The sequence below is a fragment of the Condylura cristata genome, unplaced genomic scaffold (genome assembly GCF_000260355.1).
Source record: "Condylura cristata isolate star-nosed mole 26May11 unplaced genomic scaffold, ConCri1.0 scaffold00004, whole genome shotgun sequence".
Lineage (NCBI taxonomy): Eukaryota > Metazoa > Chordata > Mammalia > Eulipotyphla > Talpidae > Condylura > Condylura cristata.
Genome location: NW_004567105.1, coordinates 61,897,420 through 61,919,447, shown reverse-complemented (window position 1 = coordinate 61,919,447; position 22,028 = coordinate 61,897,420). Strand labels below are relative to the sequence as shown.

The window sequence follows — 22,028 nt, the reverse complement described above, 5'->3', positions numbered from 1 at the left end:
AACAAGAGACAGAGGCCTGGGATAAATGGGGCCCAGAAGGCAGGTGCATGGTGGACTCACCACAAGTCCTGAAGAGCCAGGGGGTCCGGGAAGTCCCACAGCTCCAGTGGGACCAGGGAGACCCTGAGGAAAGAACAAGTTCAGGGTGATGCCAAGTCCACCCAACCCCCTGGGAGTCTGGCCATGAGCTAGGATACTCACCCGGCCTGGTGGGCCTGTCTCTCCAGGCTCTCCCTGCCAAAAACCAAGATCGTGTGACCCCACAAGTGGATAAGACACTCCTCAGCCCCTATCCACAAGCAGAGCCCACCATGCCCTGGCACCTTGGTGCCCAGCCTCACTGCAGGGCAGTGACACCCCAGGAAGCTGACAGGTATCATCCTCATGCAGACGCAGCTTGAAGGAGCCTCCTTCCAGCCACACACCTGTGCACACCATACTCACCTTCAGGCCAGAAGGTCCCTGGGGTCCTGCAGGGCCAGCAAGGCCCTAGAGAAAATTGTCAAAGGGTCAGAACTATCCACCTGGCTGGAATTAACACATACATGGCCTCGTTCATCAGTAGGACCAATGTCTGTTCCACCCCCACCAGACAGTACCCCATCACTCACCGGGGCACCAGATGGTCCTGGGTCTCCATGGCCACCCTATTAGAGAGAAAAAGCCTGAGGCGAGAGAGCCAGTACTCTGGGAAATGAGGAGTTGTGGAGATTGGGCATATGATGGAGGCAGGAGTATGAGGTACTCACCGCTGGGCCGGGAGCTCCCCTTGGACCTTGTTCACCCTGAATGGAGAAAAGAGTTGCTGAGCCTCAATGGGCCTCTCCCACCCTTTGAAGCCTTTCCCTGGGCACAGAGTAATCCAGACCCAGGACTGCCCCTCATGAATTCAGGTAGGTGCATCACACGCACGCACGCACGCACACACAGCCCACCTTTCATGACATCACACATCAGCATTCACACTGCACACAGCACAGCACCCCATCGCTGCTGACACTCGGAGGGGCAGTCAGCCCATGGCAGAGGTGGGGGGCTTGCAGGTTCCAGAAGAGCGTAACCCCGGCTGTTCCTACCACCACTCACCGGCTTTCCTTCAGGCCCAGCCACACCACGCTCTCCTGGCAGACCCTGAAGAGAGCAGGTTTAAGGCCACACTGCCCTGTCGCCCCACCCCAGCTCCCCCTAGACAGACCCGGGCGTTCAGGACAACACAGGGGCAAGGCGTGTGCTGGCGAGTGTGGCTGGGGGTAAGGACTCACCGGGCTGCCATCATGGCCCCTCTGTCCAGGCTCTCCCTGGTCTCCCTTGAGGCCTGGCACACCCTGCAAGCAAGTGTCATCCCCTGAGTCCCCAATCACTGCACCCACATACATACATACACCCTCAGAATGCCCTCCTGGAGGGGGGGCAGACATGACATAGGGGTCCTCACCCTGTCTCCTTTGGGGCCTCGGTCCCCTTCACTGCCTGGCTCCCCCTGTGGGGACGACATGTCAAGTCAGGTCCTGGTGCCACACAGAGAGCAGGCCCCAAGTTGACCCCACACACTGACCTTAGCACCCTTGAGTCCAGGGGGACCTTGTTCTCTTGGAAATCCAGCACCTGGCTCATCCACAGTCACCTACGAGCACAAGGTCCCAGGGGAGAGATGTGACTGTCATGGGGCATGAGGGTCACCACAGGGCCCCAGAGGGTTCTACAGCCAGGGATACCATATTGAGTTTCTGGAACCCTAGCTAATATTGGTCTCTTGGTGACAGCAGACACAGGCCTAGGACAAAGCGGGGGTGATCACCTTGGGACCAGGGGGGCCAGGAGGTCCAGGGAGGCCAGGAGGACCGTCTCTGCCCTGCAGGTAGAAGCACATGGGGTGACCGCTCCAACGTAGCTTCCCGGGGCTCTCACCCCCCCCCTCCCAGCTCACCTGTTCTCCTCGGTCTCCTTTCTCACCCCGTTCTCCCTGAAGTGCAAATAGCAGGGTGAGGGCCATGTCCACAGGGAGCCCAGCTTTTCCTGACCCCACTTCCCAGCAGCCCTCCCAGCCAGCCCTCAGGCTCACCCTCTCTCCTGGCCTTCCTGCCTCCCCCACACCGCCAGCCCGGCCTGGGAGCCCAGGAATACCAGGCTTTCCAGGCTCCCCGGCAAGGCCGGGAGGTCCAGGAGGGCCCCTCTCCCCAAGAGCCAGTCCAGGAGGCCCCTGAGGGCCAGGATCCCCACGATCTCCCTTCGGCCCGCGGTCTCCGGAAAAGCCGATGGGGCCCTGGAGGAGCAGAAGAGCGAATGCTGGTAGCTGCATAACCGCAGTCCCCACAGACACCCCCAGGGCTCAGCCAACACGCACCTCCTTGCCTGCGGGACCCCGCTCTCCCGGTTCCCCCTTGGGACCCCGGCGCCGTTCGGGCACAGGCAGGAAACCGCCAGAGCTCTCATCCCAGGTCTCCACGATCTCACGCAGGGCAGAGGTCTAAGGGTAGGAGGAGCAGGGCCTGTTACAGCAGCCCCCGCCTGCCCCGGCTCTGCCCTACGCACAATACTTGCTGCAGGGGCCCCCACCAGCCCTCAACCCCAGTTCCCGAATGACCTACCTTGATGCCAATGTTTTCCAGCAACCGCTCCACATTCTGAGAACATAAGCGCGGTAAGGGGCCGCCCAAGGAGCAAAAGCCCCTGCCTCTGCCCCAGAAACAGCCTCGGTGCCTCTCCCCCAGGACTCTTGCCCAGAGGACCCTTGGATGAGGCTGATGAAGGCCCTTGGAGCCCCTCCCTGGCATGTCCCAGAGCCCAGTTTGCCCTGAGAGTAGATTCCAGCAATCCCAAGGGTAGGGGTGGGGGGCCTCATGGCAAGAGGAAGGGGATCAGAGGGCTCCCATGGGCAGGAGTCAGGACCCAGCCTCACTCACCCCCACGCTCCCAGGTTCTCCCCTCAGGCCACGCTCTCCAGGGAGGCCCTGGAGACACAAGAAACAAGCTGTTGGACCCCATTTTGGGAGGGGCTGTATATTTTGGTGATATGGCTACTGGGGCATGTGAAAAATGTGGGGTCTCACCTGTTCCCCTCTGGGTCCAGTCTCTCCACGGTCACCCTGTGATAAAGAATGACCGGGTGGGGTAAATGTTGCCAGTGCTGGCCAGCCTTTTCCCATACTCCCCCACACCCCAACTATATGCACACTCACCTTCGGGCCTGCACTTCCTGGAACACCAGGGAAACCCTAAGATAGGCCGAAATACAAAATGGTCACACAAGATCACGGAGTCCCAAGAGGGTGTCTGGTGGGAGCAAAAAGCCACCTGCTGCTCCCAGGTCCCAGAACTGCCCCGCACACTCACCTGGCCAGGAGGGCCGACCTGCCCCGGGAGGCCTGGTGGACCTTGAAGCCCAGGGCTACCATGAGCTCCGCGCTCACCCTTAGGTCCATCGTGACCCTGCGGAGAATTTGTCCAGCATCAGGACCCCGAGACCCCAGAGGAGTGGAGTCACACAGAACAGGGTCAGGGCCGGGTGGGGGTGAAGGCAGAGATTGCAGAAGACTCTGGCACTCACTTCTCTCCCAGGGGGGCCGGAATCTCCCTTCTCTCCCTGAGGAAGACAAGTGCTTCAGACATGGCTCCTGTCTGAGGCCAGAACAGATTCCAAGGGAGGAACTTTACCTTTCTCCCGTCTTCTCCAGGGTCCCCAGGTTCTCCCTGCGGGCAGAGGATTCACATCAGCCCAAATGTCCCCAGCATCTAGCTGCAAGATGCCATCCTGGCGGGTGTCAGGGACCGATGCTGGTGCCTGCAACCCCCAGCCTCTGCTGTATTAGAGCACAGACTGTGGCCCCTGAGTGGTCTGCTCACCTTCACGACCAACTGCCCGTGTCCTCTTTTCTTTGACTTTCTAGATGTGACTCCGCACATATGCATCTATCTTTAGGTGGCTGAGGGTCCACATGGCCTATGTGTGTCTGCATGGACCTGTGGGTCTGTCCTGGGAGGCGACACTGGGTAGGTGTCTCAGGCTGCCTGCGTATCTTAGCCCATGTATGCACACGGGCCGGGCTTATCCATGTGTCCGCAGGAGGGTGTGTGCTTGTCCCTAATGTCGACAACTGTCTGCATCTTGGGATCTGTCTGCAAGTCTTGCGAGTTGCTCGATTTGTGCGCTCTCACGTGAAAGCATGTGTCACCCACCAGTCACAGAGGGCAGCCTCGCCGCATCTCAGCACAGATGCTCTTGTGTGCCTGGGTCTGTCTTAGCACCTGCTTGTGTCGGTGTGTTAACGTCTCCAAGTGTCCCTGAACGTGACTTCACACCAGTGTGTCTGCCCTGCTACACCAATGTCTGGCTCTGCTTGTACCTGTGCCTTTAGACTACCTTGGCAGGTGTTGGTCAGCCCGGGCACAAAGCATGTGCACCTCATTAGGTAACTCTCTGTGTCTGCAAGGCATGTGTCTGGGCTAGGAATGCAGGCGACACATCTGCACGAGTCCCCGTGTGTCCCTGCACATCGAGGCTACGTACAAACGCTGGTGTTTCTCAGTGGGTGTCGCTGCGTGTATGCTGGACACTCACATTTTTCCCGTTCAGGCCAGGTTTGCCATCCTCGCCTGACTTTCCCTGTGGAAACAGATCATTAGGCAGAAGTCAGGGTTGGGATGAAGGTAGAAAGGGGACAAAGTGGTAGCATAGAAAGCCTGAACTCACCGGTGCTCCAGGGGGGCCAGGGGGGCCCTGTTCTCCTCGGAGGCCTGGAAGCCCCTGGAAAAAGTCTTCACTAGCATTGAGAGGGCCCCTGAGATATTCCCCAGGGGCACAATCCAGACAGTGAGGACCCCACTAAGGTCTTCTTCCAGTGACACCCAGAATTTGACGTCCCACTGAGATCTATGTCTGAGGCAGAGACCCCATGAGTTGGGGATGTGGGGGTTCCCTGCTGAAACCCAAGAGAAAAAAATCCAGGACACTGAGGGGCCTCGGGCCCCAAGGTAGAGAAGTTCATGGAGACTGCTAAAATCTGCCTCCCGGGCATAGGCCCGGACAACACTCATTTGGGCTGCACTGTATATAGGACCCCTGAGCCACCCTCCACCCTAACATTTCCCCTCACTTACATCTCTCCCAGGGTCCCCGGCTTTGCCTGTAGCACCCTAAGGAAAAACTCAAAGTCAGGGAGTCTATAGCGGCCATGCAGTCAGGGCCACCAGTTCTTGTGACCATAAGGCCTGCTTGGCTGTACAACCCGCCACCCCCAACCCCAGCAGGCTGCAGACACAGCGTACCCGTCTGGCCCTGGAGCTTACACCTAGATGACCCAGGTGAGGCTGGGCTCACGTTAAGGGGCCAGGGAAGAAGCCGCTGAGCAGCGGCCACCATGACTCACATGCAGCCCAGGGGGGCCAGGAGTTCCAGGTTTCCCATCCAGCCCACTCCGGCCGTCCAGCCCAGGGGGACCCCGGTCACCCTGAGGAAAACAGAGGGATAAGAGGCCTCAAAGGGTGAGATGGAGCTAAGAATCCAGGTTCACAGTCAAAAGCCTCCACACTCACTCACCTTTTCTCCTGCAGGGCCTCGGACACCTGGGTCTCCCTGGAAGGAGCAAAGGTCAGATGAGAGATGAGAACAAGAGGAGTCTTAGACCAATGGGCAGTGTGTAGAACTCACCTGGGGGCCTGGGGGGCCCCGAAGTCCATCAACACCCTAAGGACAGAGGGAGGAGAAAAATCAGAGCAGGCCCTCCAGGCCCACACCTCCCCATGGGACCAACCACACTCACCCTCTCCCCAGAGGCTCCAGGGGGGCCGGGGTCACCCTTGGGTCCTCGGGGACCCTCTTGTCCACGGTCCCCAGGTTCTCCCTGTGGCAGAGACAAGCCTGTTAAAGGAACAGCGCCAGGGCCTCAGGCAGACCTGTCATGGGGGCACTGGGACGCGTTCCTAGGCTCAGTGTCACCACACCCACGACCCTGATACCTTCTCTCCAGCTCCAGGCCCCGCGTCTGCCTGTGGGAGGAAGGACTATAGTGAGGAGGATGGTTCAATGAGGGCAGGTGGAGAGGTGAGGGGCCTGTGAAGGGTGATGGGATCAATGAGTTCTCCAAGGGTGGGGGGAGTGAGTCCAGAATGGGATGAGGGGGCAGGGTGGAGTCAACGGGCAGGTGAGGGAGAGGACAGTGGACCTGGTCCAGCTGAGCCCTTACCAGCCTTCCAGGGGTTCCTGGAGGGCCCTGGGAAAGGAAATCATTACAGTCAACAGGAGCCCGGCGGTCCCAGGTCACAGCTCAGGTTTGCCCAGGCTCGACTCTGCTCCCAAGTTCCCTGCAGTACCCCAGTGCCACCTCCCCCCACCCAGGAGGCAGGTCAGGCCTGGAGGTGGCCACCACCTGACCTTTAGGCCCTTATGAGGGCACTGACCAGAATGAGCCTCGGAAACCTCCACATCCCTGAGCCCAGAACCCCGGTGATACTCACGGGCTCCCCACGGTCTCCCTTGGGTCCAGGTGGTCCAGGGCTGCCCTGCGGAAAGTCAGGGAGTCACTCAGGATAAGTGGGAGCTTTGAGGGGTTTTAAAACACCTTAAGTACTCATGGGGCTCCTGGTGAACTTTTGGGGGCTGTGATGAAGGGGGTCATAGGAAGTGAAGGTTGTGAGGTTTTAGGTTGTGAGGTGGCAGAATTAGGTGTTAGGAATTGAGTGGTTGGGGGGCTGCAGTCGGGGTTGCAGTCAGAGGCCAGAGGTTAGGGCTTACATTTCGTCCATCCTCTCCAGGATCTCCCTGGTCTCCCTTCTCACCCACAGGTCCCCGAGCTCCAGGCAGCCCCTGCAAAGAGCAGCTGGTCTGAGACAGACACTCCCAACATGTTGCAGTTTCCTCCAAAACCCCCCATACTTCCCAGACTCCCCATCATCCTCAAAACAAACCAGAATCACCCATGCCTCTCTCCAGACTCGTTGCCCGTTTCCCCCTCAGAGCATCTTCTCCCTCCATGCCCCTCCCCTAACAGCTCTCACCACACCCCCTGGCATCTCCCTGCAAGCCTCACCCGAAGGCCACGCTCGCCAGCTTTTCCAGGCAAACCTGGGTCACCCTAGCGATGGAGAGAAAGCCACACGAACAGGTGAGTTCAACTCAAACTAACCCCAGGAAGGGGGAGCGGGGAGAGAGGCCTGGGCACCAACTGGAAGGCAGGCAGGTGGGTGGTCTGGGTGACCAGCAGAACCCCCAGCCCGCCGGGGTCACAGTTCAAGGGGCAGAAATCACAGTGGGAAGGAATCTTACCTGGGGGCCTTCATCACCTTTCTCTCCAGCTTCACCCTGTGAGACATGAGAGTCAGCCCTGGTCCAGCCCTGTCAGAGATGGTGACAGTGCACTGGGTCTCCTGTGTCCCAGGACTCCCCCAATTCAGTCCCCTTACATCTCGTCCTCGGGGGCCAACAGGTCCTGGGGAGCCAGGCCGCCCAGGGTCTCCCTTTTCTCCAGGAGGCCCTGAGTCACCCTGTGGAGGAGGCAAGAGTGAGGTTGAGCATTGCAGCCAGTGACCCCAGAAATGCTGTGTTTACCTAAGGCTGTGGGTACTCACTGGAGGTCCAGCTCTGCCGGTGAGGCCAAGGGGCCCCTGTGGGGTTGGGGAAGAGGGATAAGACTTAGTTGGGGCTCCCAGGCACCACACCATCTCCCTCTGTCACATTTCCCATCCCCACAATTATTCACCCGGTCTCCAGGGTCTCCTTTGGGGCCAGGGTCTCCGGGAAGAGTCAATCCAGGTAGGCCCTAAGGGTAAAAATATCAGAAGTAAAGGGGGGAGCCCTCTGTGGTGGCGCAATGGGTTAAAACAGCACGATGACACCATCTGCAGCTACTGTGGCATGAGTTTGATTCCCAGCCAGGTGACCCACATGGCGCAGCAGACCTCTCCTGGCCTGCCCGCTGCTCCCCTCAGCAGTGTATTTCAGTAGATCTGCCTGTTCTGCTCCTCATTTGGTCTCTGATGAATCCCTCACCCTGACACCTCTGACCTATAACCCAGTTCTGTATGCGTAAATAAGCAAAATCTTTTTTAAAAAGGAAAAGAAAAAAGAAGTAAACCTTCATCTGCCCTACTCCCTAAACCTTTCCCCTTCACTCACCCGCTCCCCTTTGACTCCAGCAGCTCCTCTGGGCCCAGTGGGGCCTACGTCTCCCTGGAGGTAGAAAAGACTGTCAGTACCACCCCAGGCTCTATGACCTCCCATGACCCCCACGACCCAGCAATCAAGCCACACTACTCTCACACCCTACAAGGGAGGGCCACAGGCATGTGACCTTGGCCTCCCTGTAGCCACCTCCCTTCACTCATGCCAGACTTACCTTTTCTCCCTTGGCTCCTGCACCATCTGGTCCCTGAAATCAAACAGGACAGACACAGCTTGACCCCACCTGGGTCTTGTTTTGTCCCAACTTCTGTGACCGGCCGCAAGAAAGGAAGGCGGAGGCAGAAAGGCTGAGCAAGCAGAGTTTATTGCTCCCGGACAGCAGCTGAGACGGAGCCCCTAGAGTGGGGTCTGTAGCTACTGCCAACTCAATAAGGGGGAAGGGTCTCTTATATAGATTCTAAGTTCACATTCCAAAGGGGTGACTCATTGCTGTGTCCTTTGATGTAAGGCCCAGTTTGTTATCACCTTCAGCTAGTCCCATCCCATATGCAAGGTCCCCTTTAATTGGATGCAAGGCCCAGTTTGTTACCGCTTTATCACCTTTGGATGCAAGGCCTGATTTATTACTACCCTTGTCCAGTCCCTCAGTAAATCTCCGCATTTGGTCACTCCCAACAGGTAGCAGAGGACCAAAGCCTTGGTTGGGATCTGAGAGGGGGAAAGGGGGTGTAGAATGGGAGGTGCCGAGCTGTCATTGCTCAGAGACCACAGGCTCCCCTCTGAGTAGGGCAGAGGACACAGAGCTCAGGGCCTGCACGGAGCTCACAGGGCCATGGGTTCACAGCCATCAGGAGGCGTGTTACGGCGGGAGGCGAGCCAGTTCCAAGGCTGCCCAGGGTCCTGGGGTTACGGGTCACGGCCTAGGACACTGTCTACAGGCGGGTCACTGCTGTGTTCAGAGCCCTCCTTCACTCACCGCCACTGCAGGGTGCCCAGGGAGTCCAGGCTCCCCCTGTGGAGAAAGGACAGAGGCAGGAGTGGGCCCCCAGGCCCCAGAGTCTCCCGTTCCACCAGAGGGAACTGGCTCCCCACCCATGACATACCTTCTCTCCGCGGCGACCAGTGGGCCCTGGTGGTCCCTGCGCGCAGAGAAGGCATGAGCCCAGGAGAGGGAGCGCGTGAGCGCCCACTCCTGGCCCCACCAGTCACACACTCACTTCAGGCCCCTCAGCTCCAGGGCGTCCAGCGACTCCGGGCAGCCCCTGGGAAGAGGAGCAACAAATGTTGATCCCCGCGGATAGAGGCAAAGTGACTACGGCAAACAAAGGCTGGAGGTTGGGGTTTGGGCTGGAGACACATCCTGGGAAGTCAAGATTTAGGTTGGCAGGACTCAAACCCCACAGGCTGGTGGAAGTTAAGGTCAGTTCAGCAGGGTCAGAACGTAAAAGTGGGTATTACCCACTTTTGGGGTTAAGGATGAGATCCTGCAAGTGAAGAAGGGTGGAGAGGCAGGGCAATGGGGGTCAAGGATGAGAGCTCAGAACCAGGAGGGGGCACTGAGCCCAGTCAGCTGGCACTGCCACCATCAGGGGGCTCACCTGGGGTCCCGCAGGGCCCGGGGATCCATGTTCACCCTGTTGGAAGATTCAGAACTGAGTCTTGCTCCAGACGCTTCAGGGCCCTGAGAGGCCCCCAGGCTGCACTTACCTTCTCTCCAGTCTCACCCACAGCCCCTGTCTGTCCCCGTTCACCCTAAGGGGAGAGTTAGGAGAGGGACCTTCACCACTGAATTCCAGACCAGGTGTTTCAACTTGTCATCATCCGTCCTCTGAAACCATAGCCTCTGTCCTGGAGAGAACCCTCATATCCTGATACTCCCAGCTCCCCTAGTCCTATGCAGGAATAGGCCGCCTCATACCGCCACCTCACCTTATACCCTGCCCAGATGGCACTTACTTTGGGGCCAACATCTCCAGGAGGTCCCCGTAGACCCTAGAAGGGATGAATTTGGGAGTTCAGAGATTTGGGCTTGGGCATGATGATGAACGTGACTGTTGGATGAAAATTGGGGCTGGAATTATGCCCACCATACTCAACCCCCAGCCCTTACACTTACCCGCTCACCCGGAATCCCAGGTTGTCCTGGGAGGCCTGGGGCTCCATCCTCACAGTCACCCTGAAAAAGACTCAGATTAGTAGAAGACCTACTGGAAGCTCCGCCGTGCCACCCAGCACCCAGCCCCACCCCACCCCAAACTGGGACACCAAAACATCAGGTCTCCTACTTTTTCCCCTTTCCCTCCAGAGGGGCCAACTGGGCCTCGCGGTCCAGGGCTTCCAGGAAGACCCTAGGAGGAAGTAAGAACAATGTGAACCTCAAATTAAGGCTCAGTGCCCACCCTCTGACATAGCTGAGCCCCCCAGCCCCTCCATTCACACCCCTCACGGTCCCTGGCAGAGCATGGAGTCTCCCTACCGGCAGTCCGGGCTCGCCTGGAGTGGAGCCACCAACACCAGATCCAGGGGGGCCCTAGACAGAACAGCAGGCAGGGGGTGGCCAGAGGGAGGTCAGCCTGAAGCCACCTCCAGCACAGCTTGCCCGTCACTTACCCGTTCTCCACGATCTCCTTTGTCACCCTGGAAGACACATCATGGTCATGACCTGGACCACACCACTCCTCAGGATAGCAGGAGGAGCGAGGGTCATGAGAGTAAAGTGGATTACAAGGGTCATGGGAACTGAGGCATCGGGGGGGAATCAAGGGGTCCCATGGGCTCAGAGAGACCATTAGGGTGTGTAGGGGCGCTATGTCACAGATCACATGAAGGCTATGAGACTGTATGGGGGGGGAGGTCATGCTGTTACCTTCACAGCTGTTCCAGGAAGTCCTGGGGGGCCACGGGGTCCTGGGTCCCCCGGTGAGCCACGAGATCCTGGGGGGCCCTGATGGAGAAGATCAAGTATAAAGCACAGCCCCACAGACCCCTACTCTCACCCTCCTTCTAACGCCCCCCCCAACATCACTTGTCTCCACATACCCTAGAACTTACCGGAGGTCCAGGGTCCCCTTTTCGCCCAGGAAGAGCTGGGCCTGGGCCTCCACTGACTTGTCCAGGCTCTCCCTGCAGGGATGGAGAATAGCAGGCAGGGTTTGGTGAGGATTCAGGAGTGGGAGAAGGTACTAGCAGTGTCCCAGCCATGCCTTATCACACCTCAGACCCCACACAGTGTCTGGTCTGAGCAGCCTTGCCCCTCTCTGGGACATCTTGGCTACCTCCCTTCACCCTTCACCTACCGGTTCCCCCTTCGGTCCTCGAGGCCCTCTTTCTCCCTGAGGACAGAGAAAAGAGTGATGCCTGGGCTCAGGAGGGTCTCAGGATGGGCCTTGGGACAGTATTGCCCTACTCCTTCCCAGGCTCCCACCCTACAGAAAGAACTTTGGAAGAACAAAAGGGAAAGCGACTCACAGGTTCTCCAGGAGAGCCGGGCCACCCTGGGGAGCCCTGTAAATGGAGGCCCGAGTCAGGACAGACAGAGGAGCAAACACTCTACCCTGTGACTTGCGAGGGCAAGGCACACTCACCTTCGGCCCAGGAGTTCCGGGAGTCCCAGGGCGGCCAGGACTGCCTGGGGGCCCATCTGCCCCAGGGAAGCCCTAAGGAGGCAGAGATCAGGACACGCCCTCAGTGTCCCCGGTCTGGACTGCTCGCCATCCAGGCCCCTGTGTGTTGCTGGGGCCTTGGAAGAGGAAGCAGCACCTCTGAGCCAAACAGAGCCTAGGCCACAGCTGAGGCAAGCGCCTTCCCCACCTCCAGGACCAGAACTCCCACCCACAGGGCTCCAGGGAATCTCAGAACCCCATTCTTCTTCCCAGCCTTCCCCAAAGTCTCTAGTGTGGTTTCTAATATCCATGTAGGTTTCAAGGAACACCCTGTGGTTCTAACGCAGTCTTTTCTTTCTCTTCTCTTCCAAAAATACCATGGAACTTTGGGAGAAATATCTGAGGGGAACCTCATTGGTCCCCACACTTACCCTCTCACCCTTTGCAGCGGCACTTCCAGGGGGTCCTTGGGGACCAGGAGCACCAACCCTACCCTGGGAGGAGATGGCAGGTCAGGAGGCAGTAAGCCATCCAGGGCACAGAGGTCGGGGTGGGGAGCTACTCACCGGGAGGCCAGGGGGCCCGGGAGGTCCATCTTGTCCTTTGAGGCCCTGGGAAGGGTAATCAGTGAGGCCTATGTTACAGCCTCCCCTGACCCCTTGACCCACAACCTAGTTTCCAGCCCCCACAAGGGTTACTCACCATCTGTCCAGGCTCCCCCTTCTGGCCCTGAGGAAAGCCACGTGGGGTTAGAGTCAGAGTGGCAGGCCCAGGTGTGGCCTCACCCACACTCTTAACCTGAACACTTACCTTTGGACAGTGCACCGTGCAAGGCTCTGGCTGTGGCTGTGGACACAGAGGCTCCTTGAGGTCAGGCAGTTCTCCCAGGATCCCTCCCATACCTTCATCTCTTCTTTACCACCTGGCCCCCAGGAGACCCCTTCCAAACCTGGGTGGTCAAAGCTATCTGACATAGGGCTGCTGCCAGTCCACCAACTGCCCGGTCCAAGCTTGGGCCATCATCCACAGCGAAGAAGGTCTGGATAGGGTCCATGCCCGGCACTGGCTGACGCAGCTGCTCTGGGTCAGCCCCCGCCAGGCCCAACGCCACCACTGTAAGCCCTAAGGAAGGGTCCAGCAGACTGTAGGACAAGCCTCCAGGGCCAACCCCATTCTCCAGCCCGAGTCTCTTAGCCCTACTCCTCACCTGCAGCCTGGGCCTCAAGCACAGGATTGAAGTTGAAGATGTCATCTCTCAAGGGCTCATCCACTAGCAGAACCATCACCCCTGGTACAAGCCGGCGGCGTCCAGGAGCATCTGGTGCCAACAGGTGCCTGTGAGCCATGACTATGGCTGTGCCTGGGAGGAAGAAAATGTCAGAACCCTGGAGCACCAAGCTCCCAAAAAGGCAACGCCCAGAGTTCACATCCACTGCGATCTCACCCAGGCTGTTCCCACTCGGGTCCGTGTAGGGGATGTTACGGATCTTTTGCAGGATGACACCGGGGTCATGGGAGCTGTTCAGCGGGAACAGTGGGGAGGGCCGGTGGCTGTAGGTCAGGAGGCCAACCTGGGTGGGGAGACACAGACCCTGGGAGATGTCAGGCAGCAAAGGGAGGGGACCTGAGGAAAGACAGCCTGGAGGTGTGAAAGCAGGCCTGAATATTAGGGGTTCAGGTGAGGGCAGGTGGGGAGCCAATCTGGAGGCGAGGAGAGCTGGAGCCTGGGGAGGGGCTGGGAGGAAGCCCAGACTGATGTGACCCTGGGGTGGGGGAGCGCAGGGGGAGGTAGGGGTGTAGCTGCCTCTGGGTCAAACCTGGGCCGCGTGTGGTCCCAGAGGCCCCAGTGCAGACACCAGACGTCCCAGGGCTGCCTTCACCGCCTCTGCACGATGAGCATTATCGCGAGTGGTGTGCAGCAGGAACACCACATCCATCAGGCCCCGGGGACAAGCTGCAGGAAGAGAGAAGAGTTGCTGAAGTGGTCACTCCCTCCAGCTACCCCACTTGGGCCCCTCCCACTGGGCCATACGTACCGGCGGTGTGTGTGACAGAGGCCTCAGGACCCTGAACACCCTCCCGGACGGGTGTCAGGGAGAAGACATAGGAGATGCCGGGCTCTAGCCGTGACACCTGCTGGGAGCTGGAGGTCCCCGGCAGAGTCTGTGTGCCTCCAGGCATTTCTGCAGAAGACAGAAAATCAGCTAAGCAGGAGACCTTCCCTGAGCCCCAACTGCCAGCCCTCCCTAAACCTGGTCCCCTTTTCACCTTGGCTAGGACCTCTGAGTGGTCTCCAGGATAGGATGTAGCTGGATACCCCAGACACTGGGGTCCAGGCCAGAGTCACAGAGTTAGCTGAGGTGTCCACCACACGCAGTTCAATGCTCGGGACACGAGGTGAATCTGAAGGAGAATCAAAGACCAGGGATCAAAGTCTGTGTTCCGAAAACCCAAAGGGGAGCGGAGTTGATCCTGGGGCAGATTCATCTCAGGGAAGGAGGTCATTCTGGGATCACCCTAGGGTCAGGGGTGTACACATGGAGGCATTCAGGGGCATGGGGCACAGGCAATCAGGGTGGGTCATCAGAGGTGGGAAGAGCGTCTCAGGGGATATGGGATTTCTGGGCTTACCAGTGTACGCAATCACTTCTGTGGGGGGTCCTTCTCCAGCTGGCCCCAAGACACTCAACCACAGGCGGTAGGGGGTCGCTGGCTGCAGCCCGTCCAGCTCATAGCTGCTGAGCTCCGGGCCCAGGACCCGGGACTGTTCCTGGCCACCTGAGGCAGGCATGAGGGTGGGAGGCAGCTGCAGAGCATCATTCACGACCCACCCACCTCGCTGCCACCTACCTGGGCTGCGTGACCCGCATTAGACTCACTGACACCTGTCTCACAGGCAGGCCCTCCTAGGGGATCTACCCCTTTCTGGCAGACCGTGCCCCACCGACCCTCATGGGCCCCACCCACCTCGGTGACGGGTCCCTGCTATGATCAGGATCCCACAGACCCCTACCCACAGACGCTACCCATTCTCAAGGACCTCACCCACAGCCCCGCCCTAAAGGGGCACCTCCCGGGGGCACCTCTCACCTTCTGGCCGCCAACGCAGACGGAAGCCGTGTGCGCCGGGCACGGGCTGCCAGCGCAGCCTCAGCGAATGCTCCCCTCGCTGGACCACGCGCAGGGTCTCCAGGGCTGGCGGAGCCTCAGGCGCTTGAAGGGAAGCGCCGGGGTCAGGGAGGCTCCACCCCACTGGCCCCTGGCCAATCCCAGGCCAGCACTGGGACAGGCACCACCCCCAAGCGCTCAGACCCTGCCCACAGAAAACTCCCCCATGCCAGGTACCTTCTCGGAGCCCGAGCACGAACCCACCCCCAAACCGTGCCGGCCACCAACCCAAGTCTCGTTCCAGCCCAAGCTCCACCTACGCGTGGTGACGACAATGGAGACCGGCGCGCCTTCACGGTCCCCGACAAGAGCTGTCACTCGCACCGAGTAGCTGACTCCCCCTTCCAAACCCCTAATTTCCGCGGAATCCGTGTTTCCTGGGAGAATCTTGTGTCTCGTAGGGCCACCTGGCCAGGTGAACACAGGGCAACCGTTAGGGGGGGTGATGGCTAATCAGAGGGGCACTCCCCGCGTGAAGAACAAGGGTGGGGTCATGGGACTATACCTTCGCTCTGACCCCAGGCCAGTTTGTAGGAGGTGGCTCCGGCGACCCCCACCCAAGTGATCCGCAGAACATCACTGGAAGCATTGAGGATCTGCAACCTCGACACACTGCCCACAGGCTCAGGGTCTGGGGGTAGAGGCAGGGTACGGAGTCAGGGGCCACTGGGTGGCTGGCAGAGAATGGGTTGGCAGTGAGGCATGATTATTGCAGGGAAGTCCAAAGGTGAGGTCAGAGTGGGCAGATCAGCGTAGGCAACCCCTCCGCAAAAGGGGACCAGTGCCTCAGAACAGGCAGTGGAGGGCAGCCAGGAGGACATCCTTGTCGACATGGACAAGGTCAGTGTGGGAAGAGAAGTCATGGAGCAGTAATGGAGAGGGCAGATGGAGCAGTCAGCATCACACAGCAGGGTGGGGTAGCCAGCGTGGCGTGGTTGGCAGTTAGGCAAAGTCCACTCACCAGTCCGGACAACCACAGAGGCCGGGGGCCCGTCCACACCAGCTACATGGGCCCACACGTGCACTGTGTACTCAGTGTTTGGCTCCAGCCCATCCAGCTCAGCTACATTGGCCTCCCCAGAGACCAACTGGTATTTCTCTGGGCCTGGAGGGAGGATGGAGGCAGGTCTTGGGCTAGCCAGAATCTGCCTCCCATGGCCCCATTTGGACCCCTGAGACATGCCCAGCACCCAGACCCGCCTCCCACAACCCTCCAAAACCCCTGGCCCCACCGTGGCCTGAGTGCCAGGAGACCCTGTATCCCGTGGCCCCAGGAACCCTGTTCCAGGCGATGGTGACAGATGAGCTGCTGGTCTGAGTCACATGGATGGTCCTCACCGAGCCCAGTGGGTCTGGGGAGAGAAGCAACGGGGAGTCTGATGGAGGAGGTCGAGTGGAGAGGGGCAGTGGAGTAGGGAAGGCTGTGAGAGTCTACCAGCAGGCAGGCGTCTGGTGTGTGTGTGTGTGTGGCAGGGGGGTGAACAGCCAGATGGGGGGTGCCTCTGCTGGAGGCAACAGCGGGAATCCAAAGTGACAGATGCTAAGAATTTGAGAGACAGAGAGTCTGACAGAGAAGATAGTAGGGTTCTGAGGAAGGGAGTAGAAAGCAGTCAGAGGTTCTGATAAAGGACAAGCTGTAAGTCTAAGAGGAGTGTTGGGTGCAGCATAAAAAAGCAGGTGGGCCTGAGAGCGGGGATGGAAATTTGAGGGCAAAGATGGTGGGGCTTTGGAGGAGAGGCTGGAGCCTAATGAAGGGGGGAGTTGAGAGGAGGGGACTTTGAAGGGGGAGACGAGTGCTGGGGAGAAGCAAGTCTGGGAAGAGGGAAGCCTGGGGGCCTGAGGGGATGCTGGAGGTAGAGCACCAAGGGCCGGGTCAGACCCTGACCAGTTCTGGCCACGATCACCACAGGAGGGCCCTCTTCTCTCCCTCGAAGTGCTGACACAGCCACTTGGTAGGAGGTGCCAGGCCGCAGCTCCAAGAGATCCGCAGTAGTAGATTCCGGGGGCAACGTCCGGCTGGACTCTGGACCTAAGGTTGGGCAGAAGCGCTGGCGTGGCTCCTCCCTGCCATGCCATCCCATACCTGGTCAATCCCCTCAGCAACCCTCCCCCACACCTTCACTGACCATCATCTGCTCTCCAGCTCACGCGAAATCCGCTGGCTCCAGGAACAGGTCCCCAGGCCACCCTCAGTCGAGTTGCATCCGATCCCACCACCCGCAGCCCTGAGATGGTAAGTGGGGCTTCCGGTTCTGGGGGTTCAAGGCAGAGATCAGGGATGAAGACCAGCACTGGAGTAAGTCAGGCACTGTCGCTTATGGTGCTCCTGGAGCGCCCAGCTCACCCCGGCGGATGGTGAGGAGGCTGGGGCTCCCTTCCCGGCTGCCCGCGCGGGCAGATACCCGCACCACGTAGCTCAGCCCAGCCCGGACGTCATCCAAGTCGAAGGCCGTCTGTCTCCCAGGAAGCACCAGGGTCCGCTCAACCCCTAGAGGGAAGGCAGGGGTCAGTGGGAGACAGGGGTGTGGGTGATGGCAGTGACAGGAGCACAGGACAGAAAGGGTCAGTGAGGGACAGAACGAAGGGTGAAAAGGGTGAGACAAGGCCCTCCCTGGTGGCGCAGCGGGTTAAAGCACAGCACTGAGAAGCTAAAGCCGCTTCTACATGAGTTCGAACCCCGCCTGCCCCGGAGGTGACCACATGGCGTGGCAGACCTCTCCTGACCCGCCCGCTGCTCCCCTCAGCAGTGTGTTTCAGTGGATCTGCCTGTTCTGTTTCCCACTCTGTCTCTGGTGAATCCTCTCACCACCCCTGAGCCTCTGGCCTGTACCCCAGTTCTGTATGAATAAATAAATAAATCAAAAAAAAAAAAGGGTGAGACGAGATGTGGGACCAAAGGAGTCAGCGTTAGCCAGTGACACTGGGTAACCAAACAGGGATGGGGGTCTCAGGGGTGTGGGGCGGAGGACGACAGAAGTCAGTGGGCAGCAGTGCGAGTCGGCGGGTCACAGACAGCGATGTGAGGGAGAGGCTCAGTGCCGGATGGAGACGCGGAACGAGCGGTCAGTGAGGACACGTCACAGCCGAGGGAACGGAAGGGAAGGTAAGTGAGCTTATGGCCGTGGAGAGGGTGAAAGTCGTGGCCGAGGAGGGGGGTCAGCGTGTGAAGACAGATTCGGATGAGAGCAGCGGGGGCGGACGGACCCCGTGACAGGGCTGGGCTCGCGGTGGCAAACAAGGAGACAGGTGGCTGTAGGCCCAGGAATGGGAAGAGCGGGGGTGAGGATGCACTCGCACCCCGCGGCTGTGTGCTTTGTGGGGAGGAAGGGGTGCGGGCTGCGTCCACCTCACCCTGGGTGCTGCGAACACTGACGCGATACTCGGTGGCACCGGGAACTGGGCTCCAGGACACTCGGACACGCTGCCCAGGCAGCTCAGTGGCCCTCAGGTCTGTTACAGCGCCTATGGGCAGCTCTGGCCCTGTTGGAGGGATGGCATGAGAGGCAGCCTGGGCCCTTCCCCTCTCACCTGACCTTGACCAGCCCACAGAGCCCTCACCAGTGGGGACCACAGTTGCAGGTGTGGCCACCTCACGCCCCTCAAGCAGAGTATAGAGCGTGAGGCGATACTCAGTGCCTGGCTGAAGTCCATCCAACTGATGGCGGGTCACATCAGGGGACAACACCACCGTCTGTGGTGGCTCTAGGCCTGCAAGAGACAGGTCTGTTCAGCTGAAGCCAAGTCCAAACCCAGCCAGCCTGTCCCCCAACCTCCCGCCTGCACTGACCACTCTCACGCCGCCACTCCAGCCGGTAGCCGCGGGCCTCAGGCACCAAGTTCCAGGAAAGGAGGATGGATGTGGGGCCTAGGATGACTGGGCGCAGGGTCTGCTCAACAGAAGAGTCTGCCCAGGGCACATGGGACATCAGCCTCTTGCCTGGCCCGGCCTGCACGCCCAGCCTGAGGAAAGCACTCATCCTCACCAGTGCGAGCAGTCAGGGTGCTGGCAGACCCCACGCTACGGCCAAACAGGGTGCTCACGGTCACTTCATAGTCTGTGCCAGGCTCCAGGTCACGTAGCAGCACTGACCTCTGCCCAGCGCTCAGCTCCTGCTGTTGCGTGGCCCCACCTGCATGGGAGCAGAGGGGTCAGTGGGCCTTGCAGCTCAAGACCCTTGATCCTGTCTCAGATAGAAGGACACCCCTCGGCCTACACGCGCACTCACCACTGCGGGCCCGCCATGTCACACGGTAGCCAGTGGCCCCTGGCACACTCCGCCAGGCCACTAGGAGGCTGTGGGCTGTGGTGTTCTGGACGCTCAGCTCCGGCCCCTCCAGGGCAGCTGGGGGAAGGTCCCACCAGGGATTAGTGGAGTCAGGGGTGGGGAGGGGTGGTTAGGCGTGTAGGGTCAGAGCTTAGGAGAATTGCTCACTGGTCCGAGCTGTCCCACTCACGGCCTCCCCGATGCTGTTGGCATAGAGGGCAACCACAGTCACTTGGTACTCGGTGAGTGGCCGGAGCTCCTGCAGCCGTATGCTGGTCTCACCGGCTGGGACACTCACCTGCCCAAAATCACAGGTCACTTTATCTTGCCTCACCAAATCCCCAGCCCTCACCCAGCGCTCCGAGGGCCTTACCTCCCGCCGCTCACTCGGCAGTGGCTGTCCCAGCCCCGTCAGAGGGGTGTACTGGACCTTGTAGCCAGTCACAGGACCACTCGCCGCCGTCCACTGTACTCGCAAGGACTGACTGCCTGGCTCAGACAGCACCAGGTCTCGTGGGCCAGAAGTGGAGTCATCAGCTGGGGAAGGGGGGGATCAAGCCATCCACAGGAGGGTCGGAATTTAGCACTTACAGGGCAGGGCTGGGGTCAAGGGTCAGGAGAGCGTGGGAGAGGGTCAGCACGTCCAGGGCAGGGTCCGAGGGCAGCACCCCCACCCAGACTGGCATCAGGTCGGGATGGGGGTGGTGAATGCAGGTCCGGGCACAGGGCGCGGCGGGCACTCACGGGGCAGGGTCACAGGCACGCCACCAGCCGTGGTGCACACCCTCCGGGAAATGAGGGGCAGCAGCGTCCTCAAGATGCTGAAGTCATTGACGAAGAAGAAGAAATCGCTGGTCGGCTGTGAGGCAACTCGCTTCAGCTCCTCGGGGTCGGCATTCTTGATCCCTGAGGTGGTGTCCAGTTAGGGCTCTGCTGCCCACGGCGCTCTGTCTGGTCCCGGCCCCAGCTGGCGGTTACCTGGCATGGCGCTTACCCACGGCAAACAACTTGACCCCCTGCCCCTTCAACCTCTGGGCAGCTGTCTCCACCAGGTCCTGGGACTTCCCATCTGTGATCAGGATGCAGACCTGGGGCGGAGGTGGGGTTCAGGTGAGCGGCCTCACACACTTCACTTGGGCTTCCTTGGGAGGCTCGGTAGCGTGAGCGGTCACCTTGGGGACACCAGGTCGGGCCAGCTGGGGCAGGAACACATGGTCGGCCACGTGGAGGATCGCAGCCCCTGTGCGCGTGTTGCCCCCCTTGTAGCTGAGCTCACGCACGGCTCGGATCACGTCACCCCCAGAACCGAGCGCGTCCAGGCCAAATTCTGTCCTGTAGGGAAGCAGGATGGCAACAGGCTTAGAGCTTTTTTGTTTTAAGATTTATTTATTTATTCATACAGAACTGGGGTACAGGCCAAAGGTGCAGGGGCGGTGAGAGGAGTCACCCGAGACAGAGTGGGGAGCAGAATAGGCAGACCTACTGAAACACACTGCTGAGGGGAGCAGTGGGCGGGCCAGGAGAGGTCTGCTGTGCCATGTGGTCACCTCTGGGGTGGGGATCGAACTCATGCTGAAGTGGCTTTAGATTCTTAGTGCTGCGCTTTAACCGGCTGCGCCACCAGGGAGGGCCCAGGCTTGGGACTTTTTCTAGCTTTTTCAAGGCTAGGGGAACTGTTGTAGCCTTGGCCTCTAGGAGGCTTCTGGGGTAAGGGGTGTGAGTATCCAGCCCCCTTGAGGGCTGGTTCTATGTTGCCTGTTCTCCATGCTGAAGACTTTAGCTGTCCCTTTGTGCTCTGCCTGTGGCTGGGCCTGGGGCAGGCCTGGAGTACTTGGGGTCACAATCTTGGGGTGTGGGTGGGCAGCATGTCTGGTTCATTAAATAAGTGTAGGAGGAAGGGCCCAGTTGTCAGGAGGTGGGGCTTGGCCAGACAGGGAGGAGCTCTGGTGAGTGCAGAGGTTAGGAGCCTGGAGCAGGAAGAGGCCAACAGGGGTTCTGGGACCCCCTCCTGGGCCCTCCAGCTCCAGATCAGAGCACACAGCTCCTGCCTATGGTTTCTGTCTTCTGCAGGTGTGTGGGATGCCAGGGGATCCCTGCCTCTCTCCAAGGAGGACCAGGGGCTGAGGGGTAGGAGTGGGGCCTCTGGGTTCCCCAAATCCTAGCCTAGGAGTTTGTGCTCTTCATTCCTGTGGGGGTGGGGGAGGGAGAGGACCTGGTGGGATCTCTGGGTTCCCTGACCCAGAGCAAGGGATGGGGAGGGCACCGCTCACCTTGGGTCGTCGCTGTACTGCACCGCAGCGAAGCGCACGCCCTGTGCACCGGCTGGCCCAGAGAAGGGCAGCACCAGGCCCTCAAGGAAACCACGCACTTCGCGGAAGTTACTTCGGCCAATGGAAGAGGAGCCGTCGAGGAGAAACACGATGTCGGCGGCGTAAAGGCGCGTGCAGGTCACTGGGGCGGGGAGGAGAGATCACCTGGCTTCTCCGAGATTCCCCGGCCCCTCCCTCGCACCTGGGAGTAGGGACGCGGAGCCGAGCGAGCGCCCGTCTGCTGTGCAAACCCGCCCAAGCCGGCTTGGCCCTGGGAGCCGCGGAGTTGAGCTGCGGTGCGGTCCGGCCGGAGCTGACTCTCCCGCCAAGGACTCACTCATTGGGCAGGGAGAGTCGCCTCGCGCCGTAGTGGATATGGGACTGAGGTTAGCCCGGGGGAGTAGGAGGCACGCGGAGCCACACTGGGCTGGGGACGGGGGGCCCCTGGGGAGCTCGACTAGAGTCCAAAAAGATAGGCTGCGACTTGGGAGACCAAACGCGACTTGGGAGACCAAACGCGGGTCGCACGGGTTCGGGGAGTTGGGTAAGAGTTAGGAGGAACGCGCGC

At 60.0% G+C, this 22,028-nt stretch overlaps 1 protein-coding gene across 1 annotated transcript in view; it reads right to left on the bottom strand.

Moving 5' to 3' along the window:
- Positions 1-22,028, bottom strand: part of COL7A1 (collagen, type VII, alpha 1) — a 31,018-nt gene that overhangs the window by 8,816 nt on the left and 174 nt on the right. The window contains 83 exon segments of the mRNA XM_012734909.1: positions 61-123; positions 202-234; positions 445-489; positions 612-647; positions 750-785; positions 1,087-1,131; positions 1,263-1,325; positions 1,436-1,480; positions 1,556-1,624; positions 1,799-1,852; positions 1,928-1,963; positions 2,063-2,263; positions 2,345-2,467; positions 2,589-2,624; positions 2,904-2,951; positions 3,051-3,086; positions 3,180-3,215; positions 3,334-3,429; positions 3,548-3,583; positions 3,655-3,690; positions 4,559-4,603; positions 4,691-4,744; positions 5,098-5,133; positions 5,367-5,447; positions 5,537-5,572; positions 5,648-5,683; positions 5,760-5,840; positions 5,956-5,985; positions 6,183-6,209; positions 6,454-6,498; positions 6,731-6,802; positions 7,026-7,070; positions 7,262-7,297; positions 7,399-7,479; positions 7,564-7,599; positions 7,695-7,754; positions 8,111-8,164; positions 8,331-8,363; positions 9,093-9,128; positions 9,220-9,255; positions 9,334-9,378; positions 9,715-9,750; positions 9,824-9,868; positions 10,073-10,108; positions 10,233-10,292; positions 10,402-10,464; positions 10,593-10,646; positions 10,727-10,753; positions 10,983-11,060; positions 11,168-11,239; positions 11,413-11,448; positions 11,585-11,620; positions 11,701-11,772; positions 12,150-12,212; positions 12,285-12,329; positions 12,421-12,447; positions 12,529-12,564; positions 12,668-12,840; positions 12,926-13,078; positions 13,163-13,289; positions 13,536-13,672; positions 13,755-13,901; positions 13,987-14,121; positions 14,350-14,496; positions 14,809-14,931; positions 15,147-15,293; positions 15,392-15,517; positions 15,848-15,991; positions 16,119-16,238; positions 16,772-16,915; positions 17,013-17,138; positions 17,231-17,374; positions 18,238-18,366; positions 18,445-18,594; positions 18,674-18,790; positions 18,870-19,016; positions 19,113-19,229; positions 19,320-19,449; positions 19,525-19,688; positions 19,896-20,057; positions 20,146-20,239; positions 20,324-20,483; positions 21,422-21,602. Of these exon segments, the coding sequence (XP_012590363.1) occupies positions 61-123; positions 202-234; positions 445-489; positions 612-647; positions 750-785; positions 1,087-1,131; positions 1,263-1,325; positions 1,436-1,480; positions 1,556-1,624; positions 1,799-1,852; positions 1,928-1,963; positions 2,063-2,263; positions 2,345-2,467; positions 2,589-2,624; positions 2,904-2,951; positions 3,051-3,086; positions 3,180-3,215; positions 3,334-3,429; positions 3,548-3,583; positions 3,655-3,690; positions 4,559-4,603; positions 4,691-4,744; positions 5,098-5,133; positions 5,367-5,447; positions 5,537-5,572; positions 5,648-5,683; positions 5,760-5,840; positions 5,956-5,985; positions 6,183-6,209; positions 6,454-6,498; positions 6,731-6,802; positions 7,026-7,070; positions 7,262-7,297; positions 7,399-7,479; positions 7,564-7,599; positions 7,695-7,754; positions 8,111-8,164; positions 8,331-8,363; positions 9,093-9,128; positions 9,220-9,255; positions 9,334-9,378; positions 9,715-9,750; positions 9,824-9,868; positions 10,073-10,108; positions 10,233-10,292; positions 10,402-10,464; positions 10,593-10,646; positions 10,727-10,753; positions 10,983-11,060; positions 11,168-11,239; positions 11,413-11,448; positions 11,585-11,620; positions 11,701-11,772; positions 12,150-12,212; positions 12,285-12,329; positions 12,421-12,447; positions 12,529-12,564; positions 12,668-12,840; positions 12,926-13,078; positions 13,163-13,289; positions 13,536-13,672; positions 13,755-13,901; positions 13,987-14,121; positions 14,350-14,496; positions 14,809-14,931; positions 15,147-15,293; positions 15,392-15,517; positions 15,848-15,991; positions 16,119-16,238; positions 16,772-16,915; positions 17,013-17,138; positions 17,231-17,374; positions 18,238-18,366; positions 18,445-18,594; positions 18,674-18,790; positions 18,870-19,016; positions 19,113-19,229; positions 19,320-19,449; positions 19,525-19,688; positions 19,896-20,057; positions 20,146-20,239; positions 20,324-20,483; positions 21,422-21,602 (6,608 nt within the window).